Source organism: Sinohyriopsis cumingii, chromosome 2 (assembly GCF_028554795.1).
Source record: "Sinohyriopsis cumingii isolate HCF-2022 chromosome 2, ASM2855479v2, whole genome shotgun sequence".
NCBI lineage: Eukaryota > Metazoa > Mollusca > Bivalvia > Unionida > Unionidae > Sinohyriopsis > Sinohyriopsis cumingii.
In genome coordinates, this window is record NC_142962.1 from 76,513,292 (window position 1) to 76,533,096 (window position 19,805).

Sequence of the window (19,805 nt, forward strand, 5' to 3'; positions counted from 1 at the left end):
GAAAAAAGTTTAATTTTTTTTTTATATTTGTTATATTTTTAAGCCAGATGACTGAATTCAAACCAATCCAAGACAGAATTGTTTCAGCGTTATAAAACGGTACATAGGGTGTATAGTTGATATTTACTATTTCTCTTGATAATTCTTCTCGTATGAGGTGGTATAAAGTTTTATCATACAAAAGAAAGACACTGACCTTCGCTGGACCAGTTGCTTTCTTTTCACATGTGCCATATCTAAGAATGTAACATAGAATTTAAAAATAAGTTTTAAATGTTATTACACAGAAACTTCCCTATACCAGACACTGTTGGGTCCAACATTTCTGGTGGTTTTATGGAGCTGGTCAGTTAATAGAGGTTTAGTTTGGTTTTGTGGGGTTTAATGCCATTTTCAGCACATGACAGGCTGTACGTGGCAGCCAGTATATTTGGTGCACGTAGAATCGGGGGAAAAATGAATGACGCATGGGATAACTGCAGGCTTTCTCACATATCTAAGTTAGTTGAACCAAGACTTAAACTCGCATGGACTGAGGGTAAGAGTAATCTGCAAAGGCTAGTGCCTTGGATCATTTGTCCACCCTGAGGGTTTGTGTGTGTGTGTCTTTGATTTAGATTTCTAATGTAGCTTTTTTAAAAATTTAGCCATATAGATATGATGTCTGCAGTGTGGCAGTTTATAATGATGTGTAGCACTGGGGCATCATGCCGCAGACATGTAACATTATATCCCACCCAGTCACATTATCTTGACACCAGGCCAACCATTCGTAACACTAACCTTTTAATGCTGAGTGCCAAGTGAGGCAGCTGTTAGTACCATTTTTTAAAGTCTTTGGTATGACTCGGCCGGGGTTTCAACCCACAACCTCCTGCATCCGAGGCGTTTGCTCTAACCACTAGGCCACTGGAACGGTCCCCTGGGGGTTGAATTACTTACTTAATGTAATTAATTACCATTGTAAAGGCCTATTTTTGGGATCAAAATGTGTGGCCAGTCTGCAAGGGAGGTCGGATTATAAAGCAGACAGTTCAGAGAAGTATGATTGTCTATTATTCAACCCATTATGTATTTTTTTAAATAGAAAAATAGAAAAAATCTGTTGTTGATATTACATAAACAGACAGTAAACTATCATATAGTATGTATTGCCCTGACTTGTCCGTCCAGATGTATTGCCCTGACTTGTTCATCCAGATGTATTGCCCTGATTTGTCCATGCAAATTCTTTCAAAACATGTCAGCTCTTATCAGTGTCTCATTTCACCTGCATGATGATCCACGTTGATATAATTGAATTCGACATGCTTTGTAATACACAATGTGGAATATCAATAATTCAATACCATTAACATTCAGAACTTTACAATATTGATCTACTTACAAATGCATTTTACTTCAAAATTCTCGGATTTCAACACTGCATTGACAAGAAATGCAGGGTTATATTTTAAAATGTAAATGAATGATGTATACTGACTTAACACATTATATTTGCTGTAAATTTTTTCAACCTTGATTGTAGATTTATTCTTTTATATAAACATCAGTCTTGTTAACTCTGTATGTAATTTTAGAAAATAGAAAAATGAATATTTAAAATTATAAATCTAGTATCTGAATTTGAAAAATTGGCAAAGATGTGAAAGAATCTTGGATATGACTTGACTTTTTTACCTGAAAAACTTGTATATTAGAAACCAACATATTAGAAACTTACATATTAGATTATGAATTACAGGTAATGGAAAATGAGGAACAACAGAGTAAGTTAGGATGAATGTTTTGATTTAGAGACTTACTGGAAATGATTCACAGGTACTGAACAATTTTTTTTCATTCTGTTGATTGTCATATAAACATTGATTTACTCATTCCTTGTATTCCACAAGCCTTTTGATATAGTGTTGTCTAATTTAAGCTGTGACTCATCAAGGTACATTGGGATATAGGGTTTTCTAATCTAAGCTGTGACTCATCAAGGTACAGTGGGATATAGGGTTTTCTAATTTAAGCTGTGACTGACTCGTTAAGGTATGGTGGGATATAGGGTTTTTTAATTTAAGCTGTGATGCAGGCACAATGGGATAATAGGGTTTACTAATTTAAGCTGTGACACATCAAGGTACATGGGATATAGGGTTTTCTAATTTAAGCTGTGACACATCAAGGTACATTGGGATATAGGGTTTTCTAATTTAAGCTGTGACACATCAAGGTACATTGGGATATAGGGTTTTCTAATTTAAGCTGTGACACATCAAGGTACATTGGGATATAGGGTTTTCTAATTTAAGCTGTGATTCATCAAGGTACAGTGGGATATAATTTTAACTGTGACACAACAAGGTTCAGGGTTTTCTTAATTAAGCTGTATCTCATCAATGTACACATATTTGTCTTCATCAGAGATCATTGTCCAAAATAATGGCATAAAATAAAATCTCCACAATACACACGACTATAATAAAAATGTGTTTAAAATGCATTGCACCAAGGTTGAACTGTCCAAAGGATTCCTAAAAAAATTACCCATCTCAATATTATATAGAAATAGGGGGATGCTGACCATTCAGTAAGTGTCCACTATGCTTTGTGAAGGTGCATCATTTAAATTGTGATAGTGTGCAATTTATTTGCTTTAGCAGGTTCTTGTTTTGTCCTTGGAATTTAATTTTAAGTCGGTTGTTTTAGGTACACTGTGTCATACTTTACGTGTTTTCAGTTATATATTATTTCACTTTGACGCAAAGCGAAGTTATGGATTTGAATTTGCCTTATATTGAAGAATAGAAAGCTGGTAAATTAAAGTGGTAAAATGATGTCTTGATCAGGTAGTGTCCCTTAACATGAAAGCTAATCTCAAAATCCCACCATGATTGTCAAAATTGACTTTTATATCACCCACCTCCATATTTTAATTCTGAAATATTTCAGGGATCAATTTTGCTATGTAAATCAGTTTTGCACTTTCATTAGCTTTAAAACTATTTGCTTAAGGTATGGGCCATGATTATTAGGTCTTTTGATACTGGACCCTCTTTTTTTCCCTCTTGAAATACCAGCAATAACGTGGACAACACCGATTCTGTTGGTTTAATTTTGCCAGTTTCAGAGTGAGGAGGTAATTATGATTTCTTCCATGATTCGTATCTCTTCAATTTTTCACGGGCTTGTTGAAACATATTACTATTTCTGATCAGTTTTTGTGCTGGGGGTCAAGTTAATTTGGAGTTAGACTCACACAATCGACCACAATAAATGCAGGACCATTTCCGAAGATTGGTTGATGCTAAGACTGTATTGATTGGGGAATCTCAATAATGTGGATTTTACATATAATGGAAAAAGATGCCGTAATCTGTCCGCCACAGAGACATATTGGGATTTTTTTCTGGTCTTATCACTTTGAAGAGTTTCCACTGCAATCAAATTCCCAACATCCAGCAATTCAAAATCTGTGTATTATGAAAGGAAAGCACCAGATTGTATTCAACATTTGTGATAATGGCAGATTGTATGAAAAGTACATATTCAGTATCGTGAGAAATGATGAATTCTGAAAGATGGTCGGTCTACAAAAGTCTAAAGTGGATGAATTCTCATTAATAGCTTTCTTTAAACTAGTAAACAAAGTATGAAACCGTGATTTGACTATACCATATATATTCACAGAGAAGTCACATCTAATTACAAACAACACAGACCCTGATCTACCATTTCGTGTCGTGGCAGATCAGGTTATTCTTGTTTTTTCGTAGTAATCAGTCCATACAAAGTGCAGAATTTGTGGGTCCTTATTTGAAAAATGGTAGGGAGAAAAGAGGAGTCCATTAGTGGGTGTAAAATTTTTAATTTAAAGAAAGTCAATAAAATCACAGAAAAACTTATTGATTAGTAAATCTTGATTATGTGAGTTGATTTTTTTGTCATTTGAATTTTCACATTATCTTATTCACTTTTTCAAATATTTTATTTCTAGTTAATTTGGGATTTTTCTAACAAACCAGTTATAAAATATGTAGGTCCATGTTCATGCACAAAATTCATTTAAAAAAAAAAAAAGTTTGTTTGAGGGGAGGGGGTCCACAGGATGCACAGTTATAAATTATAAAACATCAACAGTCAAAAAGTGTACCACTCTGGTGACCTTGTGGTTAGAGCATATGTCTCGGATGCAGGAGGTTGTGGGTTCAAACCCTGGCCGAGTCTTACCAAAGACTTATAAATATGGTACTAACAGCTGCCTTGTTACATGCCCAGCATTAAGAGGTTAGTGTTAGGACTAGTCAGCCTCATGTCAGGATAATGAGACTGGATGGGGGACATCATGCTACATGTCTGCAGCATGATACCCCAGTGCTGGACATCACTTAAACTGCCACACTGCAGACCCATAGTGATATGATTGAAAAATTGTTAAAGCAATGTTAAATACTGAGATCACACGCGTGCGCATGCACACACACACACACACACACACACACACACACAGAGTTAAAGACCAACAGTCTTAAGACCAGTTATTGGGGCTCCATATGATGCACCACCATAGAACACTGAAGTGTCCAAGAATTGTTTATTGGGCTCCACAAGATGCGCAGTCATACAACACTGAGAGACTGATCATTTATTGGGGGCCCAGAGGATACATGCTCTTATTGCTGATCCACAGAATGCATCACTTTAGACCACTGAGGGGCAAGGGTTATTTATTGAAGGTTCAGAAGCATTCCCTATCAAACACTGAGGGTCCAAGACTAGCATATGGTGCTGGAGACCATAGGGGACCAACCCTTTAATTAGAGGAGGGGTAGTTTATGAGTTTTTAAAAAAAATAAAATGTCCAGTATCTGAAATAATTCCGAAAAGATCTTACTCTGATTTGTAGAGCACTAGACCTTATCCTTTCCATTTTAGTGGGAATTCTTTTTATATTGAGGTAAAATAAACAATTTGTCTTGTTTGGAAAGAAAGGCCCAGGCCCTTGCATCCCCCAACCATAATTGAAATGGTTGATCCCTTATAACGAGTGTTTTTGCTAAGTATGACCGAAGCAGTATTTTTCTTTTTTATTCCCAGAAGATTAGGACAAATTAGGTTCTCTTGTTTCCAGCTACATTTTTTTTATGATCGGACCAGAGAGCCAGTCGATTAAAGTTGGCAAAAAGTAGAGCATGGGCTGACTTCCAGGCAAAATTGGTAGATATTTTCCAAAATTGTATCAAAATGGGGAATGGGCTTACTGTATGACAAATACTTAACTTCTGTTAAGTACCTACATTAAAATGAGGCTGTTTGAATTAAAATAGAAACTAGTTTCTAATGTTAATGTTTTGTATAGATTCATAGCTGTATAACTGGAACAACATCCATGTGTCAGAGTCTGTACAGACACCACATGGTGGCTTGGGACTGATCACAAGATTTTTAAACGTCACTGAATAATTACTGTATTTTTTTATATAGATGAATTGGATTAAATGTAAGCACAGAGGCCTCTAAACATGAAATACTACCAAGCAGATTCACTGGATATAAAAAAGACATAACAATTTTACAGCAGTTTCAAGATTTAGTTGTCACTTAGAAAGTGATTTTTCACCTTAAACCAAACAATTAAAGTTCTTTTAATGCCAATACAGTTTAGCTTTGGGATCAAAATATCAATTTTTGTAAGCTGAGATGACTGTATGAAGTTAATAAATGTCTGTACTCTTATGCAGGCATTACTACTGAAAACTTTCCAACATATTTTCTTGGGTCATCAATTTTGCGAGAGGTCCACATATTTTCGAAGAGGATGATTTAACATTTTTAAGCTAGGTGACGGGACGATTTCAGTTTGATTTTTTGATAAACTTTTGCCCTGCGTAAGTGTGGGACCAGCTAAATATCCCACTTCCTGTGCCAACCTTCCAATAATAGTGCATTCTAGCAAAGGTCAGCGTTAACGCACAGGTAGAGATGAGAAAGAATTGAGGCCTTACCTAGCTTATCATCATAAACTGTGAAGCCACAATAATCTCTTTATGATAGTCTGCAGACAAGATAGGAAAGGGAGCCATTTCAAAATTCCATTTTCACTGGCCTGTGGGTTAGCTGGGGTACAGAAAAACATGTTAAAATGGATTGTCCCTAGGAGTTCACATGATTGCTGATTAGTTATATAGGCATGTGTTTCAAACCTTTTGCATCATCCATGTGGGGGGGGGGGGCTGTTCAGGGTGGAAAGCAGGTGCTGATCTAGAAATTGGGATTGATGTGTTGTTTTAGGGAGAAATAAAAAGGGATTATGGAGATGTAGAGTTTTTTTATAAATGCAAATAAGAATTTTTATAAAAGTTGACTCTAAGAAAAAGGGCAAGAAAAGATTTGAAGAGTGGATTAATAAAAGTATATAAAAAGGAATTAAGGATTTCAGGTTGAAATTGGAATAAACATTGAATGTTTTGAAATTTTATTTTCTATCGTTGTTCTCTTTTTTCTGGTGTAGTTTATGTTGCATTCATAATGGTAGAAGTTTTGTCACCAAAAAAGGGTTTCTCTTGCTACAGAGTTTATAAGGAATATATGAACCTGGTATTGGTACTGGTTTTGGGTTTGTTTTTTTAAGGTCTGAATAGTTTCTATAGATACATACATTCAGATTAGGAAGAATAGATCCATTGCATGGGTTAAATATGGCCACACTGCCTGCTTGCGGTACATCAGTATCTTCTATTGTCCCTTGTGGTCAATTTCATGTTCAAGTCCAGAATTTCCACAGTTCCCAATCTCTATTCTGCGTCCAGATTGCAAAACTTTGCCATTATATTGTATAGATTTTCCTACTGGTGCTGATCAGTGTATATTATCAACAAATCACCAAATGCTTGGTGTCTGGTTTCAGAGCACTACAGTAAAAATCAATTAACCATATTTGTTTATTTTCCCTTTCTTTTGAGTCCTTATCCGCTGGCTTAAATGTGCTTGGTCAATTATGCCTTCAATAATCGCACATAATCGGGTAGAGATAAGAAATGTATAAATTGTCTATTACAATTAAGTAAAACCAACACATCAATATTCAATTGATCGGGCAGCTGCTATGCTCCGTAGCCAAGGAAAATATTGGCCACTGCCCATTGTTTCAGAGTGATCAAAGTTGCGTGCTTCCGTACGGTATGCTCCCAGTTACACGAGTGTGTTTATCCAGGATAGAGAATTAGAAATACACATCCTTTCACATACACAAAGGAAATTGAGCCGTTTATAGTGGGCTGTGTTTTGGGTCATTTGAAAACCTGAAAAGGGAAAGAAAATTGCAAGTTACAAGATTTTGATGTCCTGATAAAAAGAATTTGTGCACTTAAAACGTACACTAGCTAGCAGTTAAATTTGGAATATTGATAAAATAGCTGATAACACAGGGTTTATTTTTATATGTGGCAAGACAGTGGAACATTAAACATTGTCACTTTATCTCTCTTTCCTTCCAGGTTACTCCTTCGTGTCCTTTCTGAATGTTCATAATTTTTTTATTTTTCTTTGGCCGTTTATGGTTTGTGGTTATAAATGGAGAATTGTTGGTGCAATGTGAGAAAAATAATTCTTCATTATATATCAGTGTGGGACAGAAAAGTTCACCCTTAGAATGAGACATTTTTGCACGAGAGCAGTGTTACAATGGCATTGACGTGAAGTATCACTGAGAAAATAAAAAAAAATGTTCATTTTTCCCCTACAGATGTTTTAATCTGTGATACTGTAACATTTTAAAAATGGGACACGTTATCAAGCTCATTTGCATTTATGCAAATCAGACGCTTCCTTTGATGGTATCGGGTTTTCATTGATTTTCGCTTAAAAATTTTTGTACGTTCCACAGATATCCAAATATGAGATTATTGTCATTTTATATATCTTATTAGAATGCACAAATGTTTATACACTTTCTTCAGGTAGCTTTATTGCTGAAAGGAATCCTGTAATCAGAGACCGCAAGTAGCTCAGATGTCTTAATTACAAAACAGATAAATTCTGCTGTAAACGAATAGTGGTGTATTAATTTCAATATTTTGATCCAATATACACTGGATAGCAATGTACAACAGTGGTATTCTTATTTAGTCTTACCTTTAAATGAGTATGGCATGGAGCAAGAGTTATGTTTTAGTCCAAACTAAGCTGCTGTAAACTTTGGTCATAAACAAGGAAATAATTAAGTACTTTTTGAACACCACTTAGTGACCCTCACTACTCAGACCAGACTTTTGAACACCATGTAAGTGGCCATCTCTACTCAGACCAGAATTTTGAACACCATGTAAGTGGCCATCTCTACTCAGACCAGAATTTTGAACACCATGTAAGTGGCCATCTCTACTCAGACCAGAATTTTGAAAATTACTTAATAACCCATACTACTCAGACCAGATATTTTAATGCCACTTAAGTAGTCATCTATATTCAGCCTAGACTTTTGAACACAACTTTGTGACTCTCAATACTCAGGTAAGACATTTAAACACCGTTTAAGTGGCCATCTCTACTCATACTCAAATTTTGAACACCACTTATGTAGTCATCTGTACTCAGACCAGACTTGTGAACACCACTTAGTGGTTCTCATTACTCAGACAAGACTTTTGAACACTATTTAAGTGGCCATCTCTTCTCAGATCCAAATCTGGAACACCACTTAAGTAGTCATATATGCTCATACTTGACTTTTGAACATCAATACTCCAACTTTTCTAACTGTACATTCTGGTAAAAAAAAACAAAAAAAAAAAAACGATTTTGAATAGGTTTTGAATGTATTATATCACTCATACTAGTAGTAAAAAGGTGTCATTTTCTTGATACCTAAATGTCCATTTCACAACTTACCTGGTCATGGAAAAGCATCATTTTCACATCATTAGTTAACGTTAAAATAAACTGGCATAACATGTAAGGTCCAATAAAACATGACTTTCAATTGAAAATCTTGCACATTTTAAGCCAATTTCAGTCGTTTTCTGGATGATTTCAATGCTAATGTTGATTCTGAGCTGCATTGAATATTTCTCACATATCACATTTCAGATCTACAAGTATATGAAAGGAAAATGTATGACAGCATTAATTTGCATGTTGGGTTTCTTTGTCCCATTTTTGGCACCATTAAATTTCATCCATAGACTAATTCAGTGGAGACCATCTGCCTTTTCTAAATATTTACATTCAAATTTATGGCCCTTGAGTAACAACACCTGGACAGTCATAAACAATTTGAATCCATTTCTTATCATCTCATTACACCAAATATTGATTGAAATCATTTAGAATGATTAATACTTGTAATTCTGTAGATTTCAGTTCCGAATACTCTGGTATGTATTTTTTTGTGTGCAGAATATGTACAAGGAAAATATTGAGAAGAAAAGAAAGAATGTGTTAAATGAAAATCCAAGCAATGATTTTTAATGGCCTATGAAAACATATGATGCCAGTTTTTGTTTGCAGTGTGTAAAAACAAATTTATTTTTGGGATATACTTTTTCTCTAACCTAACCCGATTTCACAGGCTAATGAAATTGATATGTCAATATTGTACATTCCAAACAATGGGCTTGCTAAACAAAGTACCAGATTCAAGTACATTCTTCATATAAAGAACCGACTTTTGTCCAGTTATAGGCAAATTGTGTTATTGATTATTTCATCATCCCCTTCATTGTCCCATTAATTAACATGCAGATACACATGTCCCAGACCAGAATTTAAACAACTCTTCAGAGACTTGAGAATCATTTTTTAGCTTTCAAACTCACCTGCTTTTAAAATTATTCGGGAAGAAGGGCATCATTTTCATCATATATACAAGACAAAATTTGGAACGTCAGAGTGATTATGTTTTCAGTACCTTTAATCTTCTAGACGATTAGTTGGCTCCACTGTTGCAAGCATCAAACAAAAATCCACTATGTAGTGAGTTTTGTGCCCATGGCTTTGCATCAATAATTAAACACTTATTTGTGATCGGATTCTTGTGACATCACTGAATGTTAATTTCATATTGAAGAAAAAAAAGTTGAGCAAGTTAAAGAGTACATTCACTTATATCAAGTATTTTTTTAAGCTCCTTCTGTCAAATAAAACACCCTAATTGACAACCTTATGCATGATTTCAGACTGTATTCCTTGACAAAGGACACACTTGAAACAATTTCCAAGGCTTGAAAGAGCAAAATCAATTTTTTGTCTGAAGGTTGTTTAGTAAATAATTGATACCTGTTTTTCTGTTTTATCACATTTATTCCCATCATGGGGAGAAATGAGAGAAAGTGACTTTTTCATACTTTTTCTTAATAACTTGTAATTTATCTGCATTAGTGCTTAGAGAAAACATTAATGTGATTCTTTTGCTTAACATTTCCCATATATAACTAAAGTGAGTACTTATATTTTTTATTTCTTTCATCTGATATTTGCTTTACTAAATGCAACTTGTATCTTCTGCATATTTCAGAGACCACCGTCACAAAATTTGAATTTCAATCAGCAAGACGATACACAATCATCAAGATCAGGTGATACTCCAGTTACGACTAGTCAATCAAATACATGTTCATCACAGATTGCAGATAATAACAGTGAAACAGGTAAGATACTGTCTTATCCCTGCTTTTCCAAAAGCCTGTACAGTAAATTATTTCAACATTTCTCCACACTAAAGATGTTTGAATATGGAAGGGGATGGACGTGATTACCCTCACATTCAAATCAGTACAAATTTATGTTCCAACCAACAAGGCTCACTGAAGTTTATTCAGTCCTGCAAATAGTGCCATTATTTGTAGAATTTGAGGTGTGCTATGAATCATAATAGACAGTAGATGAAATGTACGTATAATGATGTGTGTTGGTTTGGAGATGTTTGCATAATGTACAGTTCAGTACTGAACTTTAAATGCCGTACAGCTCAGTACTGAACTTTAGATGCCATACAGTTCACTACTGAACTTTAGATGCCGTACAGTTGAGTCCTGAACTTTAGATATCCCGCACAGTTCAGTACTGAACTTTAGATGCTGTACAGTTCACTACTGAACTTTAGATATCCCGCACAGTTCAGTACTGAACTTTAGATGCTGTACAGTTCACTACTGAACTTAGATGCCATACAGTTCAATACTGAACTTTAGATGCCATACAATTCATGATGCAGCAAGTTGAAAATGTCTGGGTGACTAAGAACAGTAGAAATTTCCAGATGCTAGCATGATTGGTTGGTTGTTATGGGTTTAACGCCATTTTTTAGCACACGGTGTCCTATACATGGTGGCCAGTATATTTGTTGGAGGAAGAACCTGGGAACAACCACCAACCCATGGGGAAGAACTGACAAGCTTTCTCATATACCCACCTTGGCTGAACCCGAGACTTAAACCCACACGGGTGGAGGAGTGATGTCACGAATCTGTAAAGGCAGGTGCCTTTGACCACTTCGCAACCCAATTCCCCTGCTAGAACTGTACATAACCTTCAAAGATCAAGTCATACACTGCACAGTGATGCAGCGTCGTTGCACATCTAATGTTATTTGGTAATGTTTACTGATTAAGATATCCCTGATCTTAGAGAATTGAATGTTTGCTGGAAAAGACAAATGCATTTTGGATTAAAATCCACGAAAGACATGGTCAGAACCTGATAATTTAAACCTCGTTGTGTGAAAATGTCGAAGACCTCCTCATTTGGAATGTTTCTTCTTTTAGTTGTCTCTCAAGAAATGCAGCAGGATTTATCAAAAATATTCTACATGTCCAAGGCTGTTGGGATACCCTTTCAGAGTGTGTGTGTGTGTGTGTGTGTGTACATGCATACATACACTAAATTAAGAATTGAATGCTACTTTCAGATTTTATATATTTAAATAACATCTAGTCATGGGATTTGATAGCAACTTTTTTTACAACAGGTATATTTATATTTAAATAAGAAATAAGCAACCTCCATGTAAATAGTTATATACATGTATCATACGGCCTTGTACCCTCCATATAAAGACTTGAATATAATAGAAAAGATGATGCCATCTTTTGTTTTGAATCCATTGCCCTATCTGTTGCGTTTAAATAGGTTGACTCCATTCATACAATATAATGTGATACAAAATCCCTCCAAATATTGTACCATGAAGATGGAATCAGATGAATTCCATTGACACCCTACAGATGATGTTTCAGATGAGATAAATTACATGTTTCATTTGATAATTTAATTTTTGCTAGTTAACAGGGAGGAATTCAGTTTGTCATATCTCATAGTTGTTAAAAAGACTACAGTAAAAGAGATTTAATGGGTCACAAAAATACATTTCATGCTAGGTTTGTCACTCCAGAACCAGTTTTGAGATTTTCTTAATCTGACTGCATGGTTAAGTAGTTCACATACATTTGGCATTGAACATTGATGTTTCATCTTGAAATTATTTGAATTAATGAATATGTGAAGCCTAAATGCTTAAACATTGGAGCAGAATTTGTCAGACCCAGACATATATGAGTGAGCATTTTTGATAATGAGTGAACCATATAAAAAAATTTTTAAATATGAAGGTATTTTTAAACTGGATAACAGTAAAATAGCAAACAGCCTAATTCATTTCCAAGTTTTAGCACACTGTGTGCCTTGATATTTATGCAGTTTTGTACTCAGATCAGATCCCAGGAGAATTTGTGGAATTAGTTATATTTTCCACCAGATATGCTTATAATGAATGACTTCTTTAGACTTGGAGATCTTTTTATTACGTATAAATTACATGTCAGTTAAGTAGAAATTTCAATGCCTTCATGGTGGCCATCATATGATTGATTTATTTCAAAACTTTTACTAGTTTTGTAGCATTTGTAATATCCTTGAAAATTAACATGCATTTTAAAAAAATATTTATCTGAAGCACTTTTCCTGGTATTCAGGAGAAATTATCGTAGGAGAAGGTGAAGAACTTTCTTTAATGTTCAACAAAGAACAAGTATTTGAACACAGAGTGAGTGTGTACTGTAGTATTGTTTGCAATAACCTCTGGCAGCAGCTAAGCATAATGTAACCCTATTATTAATCCTCTTGATGTAATAAAAAGGGCTTCACTGCTTGCTTTTTGAAGTACCACTAACCTCCTCCCACTTGGAAAGAAATTATTTTGAAGTTCGCCACCCAAGTTGTGTGTAGCTTTTAAAAGACGCCACCCTACAATTGGTCATATGCAATATCAGTATCATGAAACTGACATAAATTGAGCATATCATTCTGTCATAGATTTAAAACGGATATTGACACCCCTGTATTGAAATGTTTCCAACAATTCCTAATGGTGATAGAAACTACTATAACATGTCCTCTTTAACCACCCCCACCCCCACCCCAACAACAAAAAAAACAAAACACTGGGCATATGTATTGCTAGTTTATTACGAGTTAAAATATATCTGGTTCATGCAGCTGTATGCAGCACAGATTCATATTGTTTATTTATTTTAATTATTGCTCATATTATTTATTTTAATTATTGCTAACTTAACAGTTCCTTACCTACATTAATTTTATGCTTTTCTTCTTTGCTTTCGCTTCTTTATCGATACTGGAGCCGTGGATGGCTGAGTGGTTTATTGTACACCCGTTTACATCTTACTCATGCATCTTACCTCATACTGCACAAGTTCGAGTCTTAGCTCAACTATCGTTGGTAATTGAAAAGCATTGCCAGATATAATGACCGCTTTGTATAGCCTGTCATGTGCTAAAAATTTGTGTTAAATCTCACAAAACTAAAATAGACATTGATTATTGATCATCTAACAAAACCAAAACAGACATTGATTATTGATCCCAGGACACTTAGATGACATTCAGCTTAAGAGTCATGCAGCTGGAGTCATGGTTGCCCAGTGGTTAGCATACTGGACTCATAACCAAAAAGATACAGGTTTGAATCCCACCATCATAGAAGCCCAGGCAGGCATCTGTGGTGCGCCATTGAGCAAGACACTTTAAGCCACTTGCCTTTGCACTAAATAACCTACTTGAGTCGGTGTATTGTAAAACACCAAGCAAACCACATTCGGCTTATAGTTGTTGAATCATCCTGAACAATGTCCTGTTTACAGGATATGTCTAACATACATTAGTTTCTAAAGAACACTTCCAGGTTTTAACAATTCTTTTAAATTGTTTCACCCAAACAGGATGATGACAAAATATGCAAATGGCATTGGATGTTAGAAACAAATGAATGTTAAAGTATATGTGATGTAAAGTATAAATTAAAGTGCAGTGTCTGTGATATGCAGAAATGTCCCTTACCTTCTGTTGGACATCTTGGTAACGGGGAATTTTTATACTAAAGGCAATTTTGATACATTAACCAGTTCATGTGATACAAAATGAAAATATTATGTGCCCCCCCCCATTACAAAATGTGAAACACAATATTAAAAGTTAATGAGGTGGGAAAATACCAGTGTTGTCATCATTCTAAATCAAAATGTTCATATATAATTCATTCAGTTATATCATCAACAATTAATTTTAATTTTTTTCTGGTGCCCCTGTGGGGTTGGTACCCTAAGCACGTGCTTAGTTTGCTTAATGGGTAATCTGGCACTAACACACCCATTGATGCTAAAACTTGTTCAGAAGAATTGTACTGACCATACATGCAGGGGAGATAGTCCTGATTGAAATATTTTAGTTTAGGCATGCTCGCAATTATTAAATGCAAAAATAAATGAATGCAACTGATTAAAATTAAAATAATTTGGCTAGCAAATAAACCTAAATGAGCTAAAATCGTTAGTTTTCATCCCAATTAAATGCTATGTACAACAATGTAAAGTAATTTTTCAAATAAAACAAAATTCTAATCCATACTAATGCATCAGAAGACATACAAATCCAAGCCAATCTTACTGGCAATTAAAGAAAAATCTCACAAGGTCTGGTTCAGAAAATGCTGTTGAAATAGACATCAGTTTGACATGATTGGGACATCTTACATGTATGTATGCATCTGTACCCTATAGTAACATAGATGTATATATTATTGCAGAAAGTCTTGTTTGGGCCTTCAGTTTTAACCCAGTCCTGGTAGGGTCAAATTGGGACATTGCATACATAGTGGTGACAGAGCACCAAATTCCTGATACCTTTCAGGGTAACTTTGGTTAGGCAACCCGCAAGAAATACTCTTAATCAATAGAGGTGTCCTAAATTGCATACCCCTTGAGTGCTATAGGTCTACAAACCCTTTGAGTTTTATTTGTCTACAAACAACTGGTGCTTACCTGTAAAGAAGCATGGTCAGGTAAGGGCATGGCAGGTACAGTAAGGACTAGAAAAATTGTCTGTCATTATTTGCTATAAAAACCCCATTGATTTGAAAACAAAAAGGAAGAACAAATATTATATTACACGTGTCATGTATTTTAACATGTGACTGCTAATAGCTTGTACTTCACTTGACATTTTCTACTAGAAATTTTAAAGAAAATAAATTGATTTTTTTTTCTTCTTAACTATTGAGACATTTAAAATTTACATGCTTAACAAGTTTGATTTGGTCATTTTTCCAAATACCACTGGCTGAAATTTACTGGAGACTTGTCATTTGTGTGGTCATTTTACCACTTGAAGTCTGATAGAGACTTGTTATTGTTTTGTCATTTTACCACTTGAAATTGTATAGAGACTTGTAAATTTTATCTATGTAAATATGTTACAGACTTGTAATTTTTGTCATGTTACCACTAAAAATTTAATTGAGACTTGTTGTTTTGTCACTTTACTCCTTGAAATTTGATAGACTTGTCATTTGTCCTAGGTCTGTCAGTTTACCACTTGAAATTTGACAGGGACTTATCATATATGTCATTTTACCATAGCTCATATTTGCATGAAAAAATAATGCAGATTGTTGTTTGACACTTACCTGTTGTTAAACAAAAAATAAAACAGAACATTTGTGCATATTTCTAGTTTAAAAGAAAAAAGTTTTTTTTCTTCAGTTTAGTTTCACTTATCCTTCCTAAGAAAATGATCATATATAGATTACATGTCAGTGATATACATGCTTACCTGAAGTTCATAAAATTTGCACCTGAGTAAATTGTAATTTGACCCGACATAAATAACTGGTAATTATTTTGACTTAAATTACTGGTAATTACTAACACCATAGGATATTTAGCATACAAAATCAGGAAGAAACAAAACAGTGACAAGTGTAAAGAACAGGATTCCCCCAGTTACTGGTTGGTGTAATTTAAGACATTTTTTTTCAATAAACTTATCTCCCTTTACAATATAACCTATGTAGTATTACCTGTGTAGTATTACCTGTGTAGTATTACCAGTTCTTCTTGTGAGGTACATGACTCTTTGTAATTTGAAAATAAAAGACATTATTACCTGAGCATTATCAACACCTGCATGTAGTGAAGTTCTGCCTCCAATCAAAATATACTTTGACCCAGATATGGCAGCAGCAATGAAAGAACACAAAAAGATACTTTTAATGCTGCTGTCTGGTGAAGATAGTGGTTGTGACTTGTTTTCAATGAAAATTAACGAACTTTTTCTGTAAATTTGAATTCAGATTAAGTTTTGTTTGTAATACGAGTAGTTCATGCTTGTTCTACAATGCCGTTACCATTTTATATTTGTATATCTATTGAGTCCAACTGCAAACTGCACAAGGCCAGATCTGCCCTTGCATCATGTGCCAGCAGATCTGGGTTTGTGCAGTTTGTTAGGAGTAATCAGTAAAACAAACAAGATAGACCCTGGTCTGCAGGCACATTATGTTACAGCAGATCAGTATCTTTTTTGTTTGCAATTTGATTTGACTTATAATTGAGTAAATACGGTAATAATTATTATATTCTCACTTGTAAGTAGAGTCCACAAACTGCACAGACTCGGCTCTGACATAGCATAGTGTGCACGCAACTCCGGCTCTGTGCAAGGAGTAGTCAGTAGAACAAGCAACATGGACCCTGATCTACCAGTGCTTTATGTGCCATCAAATCATGGTCTTTGTTACTTACAGTTGGACTTATAAGCAAGTATATACGGTAACCCACCAAGACCTTTGACAGTGGATCTAACTTTGAACATTTGTTAGCTAGGCAAATACTCTGCTGAAGTGCCAAAAATCTATACCAGTTTTAATTGCTAGTCACTAATGTACCCCATATACCTAGACTAATAAATACATAGGCAGTCATAATTGAAAGTTTAAACTTTTAGAAACACAGCAACATTTAAAACGGGGAAGTTAGGTTGCCCAAGCATTCCTAGCAACAGTAATGGGTGAGATCTCTAAAACTCTCTGGATTTTAATTTCTTCAGCCAAGCAAGATAGCAGCGAGATTAGGGAAATGGGGATGATAAGCCCCTGTTTATACATTCGTATGTTTGATTAAGAAGCCCCAGCTTTAGAACACAGAACTTATCAAATGGAAGTCCATACCACTTGAATTGTTCACCAATATCTCCCTTCATAATGTGTTACAATGATATCATTGTGTCATAAGTTTCCTGCTGATACCAGGGACATAAATTGGGCCCATGGATTAATATGTTTGTATTTTGATTTTCTTGCTTTCTGTAGATACTAAATGTTGGCTTCACATGAAGTACCTGCAAAGATTAAAAGCACTTTTTAAAAAAAGTTTTTTTTGTGTTCTGTCCAGATTTATTATGTTGGAAAGATAGAAGTTACTAACAAAGTTTAAATGAATTGGTACACTTTCCTAGCATTAATCAAGTCTTTCTTACATTCAGTTTAGTTTGGATTTGACAAAAATGCAAACTATTACAATTGTTCTGACTTTTTTCATGAACAGCAGATGATTCACCACATCATCTTTTCAGTTAGCTTGTCTATCCTTCCAGATCACTTTTTCATTTTCACTAAACAAAAAGTGTTCGAGATCATTTGGGATCCCAAGATCTTCAAGGTCAAGGTCATAGGTCACTTCTATTTTTCTGTCATCCTTCCATTCTGTACTGTTAGAGCTGTTTGAGGATAATTGATGAGTAAAAGTCAAGGTCACAACTGAATAATTCCCATTTTCCATCACAAACTCCCCTGCTCTCACTCTGTATGTGTGGATGTATATATATCTGTGTATGTATATATATGTGTGTTTGTGTGTGTGTGTGTGTGTGTATATATATATATATATATATATATATATATATATATATATATATATATATATATATATATATACACAAAGATTCGGTAATTGTTTTTTCATGTATGTATACATAGGTACTGGCCTCCTTAGTGTAATGAAAACTTTGAAAGGATTAGTATGGGCTGGTTTTCAGTTCAAGTTTTATCAGGGCATTGAGACACTAAATGTTGTTACATGTTAATAGGTTGACAGCCTTCTTGAATATCATGCAGTTATTATCATTTCTAAAATAAAAAAAATCCATTTAAATTAGATGATCGCATTGTATTCAGGAAATTAGTGTCTATCTTTCAACATATTGCATGGCTGATTCCTAATACCGTAAATATTCACTTATAAGTTGAGGCCAACTGCAAACAGCATACACCTGATCTGCTAATATATCATGCACCTGCAGATCAGGGTCTGTGTTGTTTGTTTTGATTATGACTCCTAACAAACTGCACATACCCATATGGCAGGTATGGGTCTGTGCAGTTTGGACTATGACTTCAATTATAAACGCATGTATACAATATATCAGCCTTCTATTCACTGTGTTTCATATGCTGATTTGATTATATTTTGTAGTAACTCTACACGTATTATCATATCTTATAGCAAACACATTCCACACTGGCAATACCTATCTCCATTCAAAATTTCCAGGCTTTGCAAGATCAACTACGATAACACTGATTTTGAATATTGTTGATAGCTTGCTGATAACATACGTGAATATACCCTTGACGGACACCACCAGTTTGAGCTAACTAAAGTACTCCCCTTTAGGCATTATCAGACGGTTTCTTTGGATGTTATCAAACAGCTTCGATACACCCCGACTTAAGAACTAACTGATCCATGTTGGTTCAACTAAATATCAAGCCTTGTGCCCTCCATTGATACTATTCATGCCAGTTTTGAGCACAGCGTTGAAGGTATTATGCACCATTTAAATGGGTAGCAAGGTAGCACACTCTTTTGAATTCAGTCTTTTTCAGCCGGTGGGCTGTCTGGGGCTGGGGGCTGTTGAGCCATTTAGTTGGTGTTTAAATTGGCTCAAAAAACATTTAGTTAGCAGTTGAATGCAAGTTTGAAATTCTTTTTCCTAAGTGAATACTTGGCTTCTGTTAGATTAATAAGGGGGAGATGATTGTTTACCCCGGGCGGGGCACTCATTATATGAATATAATTCTGTTGGAAACCTCTTCTGCCTTGATTCAGTAGATCAAATTAAGCGGATCCTCTAGCTTGTTTGATTTAGGCTGTGTGCTTTTTTTTGTTGTAAAGTTTTCCAATAAAGAGAGGGGAGGGGTGTTGCTGGTTTCTGATTCAGATATTGCAATAATTAGTGTATTATTAGCTGGGAATAGAGTATATTGTGTAATCTCTTAGATTAGCTAAACCCGTATATCCCAGATTAGTTAAACCCATATATCCCACATTAGTTAAACCCATATATCTCAGATTAGTTAAACTCATATATCCCTACCAGTTGTCAGAACTGCCAAATATAAGTGACTAGTTCAAAACTTGTGGCAGCATCCCAATTTTTTTCCAACTCTTTTCTCATTTTTTTCCAAA

At 34.8% G+C, this 19,805-nt stretch overlaps 1 protein-coding gene across 3 annotated transcripts in view; it reads left to right on the forward strand.

Moving 5' to 3' along the window:
* Positions 1–19,805, forward strand: part of LOC149805221 (homeobox protein Meis1-like) — a 170,040-nt gene that overhangs the window by 77,938 nt on the left and 72,297 nt on the right. For all 3 annotated transcript variants that reach the window (XM_089948592.1, XM_089948599.1, XM_089948608.1), the window contains exon 8: positions 10,502–10,634. In XM_089948592.1, coding sequence (XP_089804718.1) covers positions 10,502–10,634 — 133 coding nt within the window. The remainder of the gene's footprint in view (positions 1–10,501; positions 10,635–19,805) is intronic.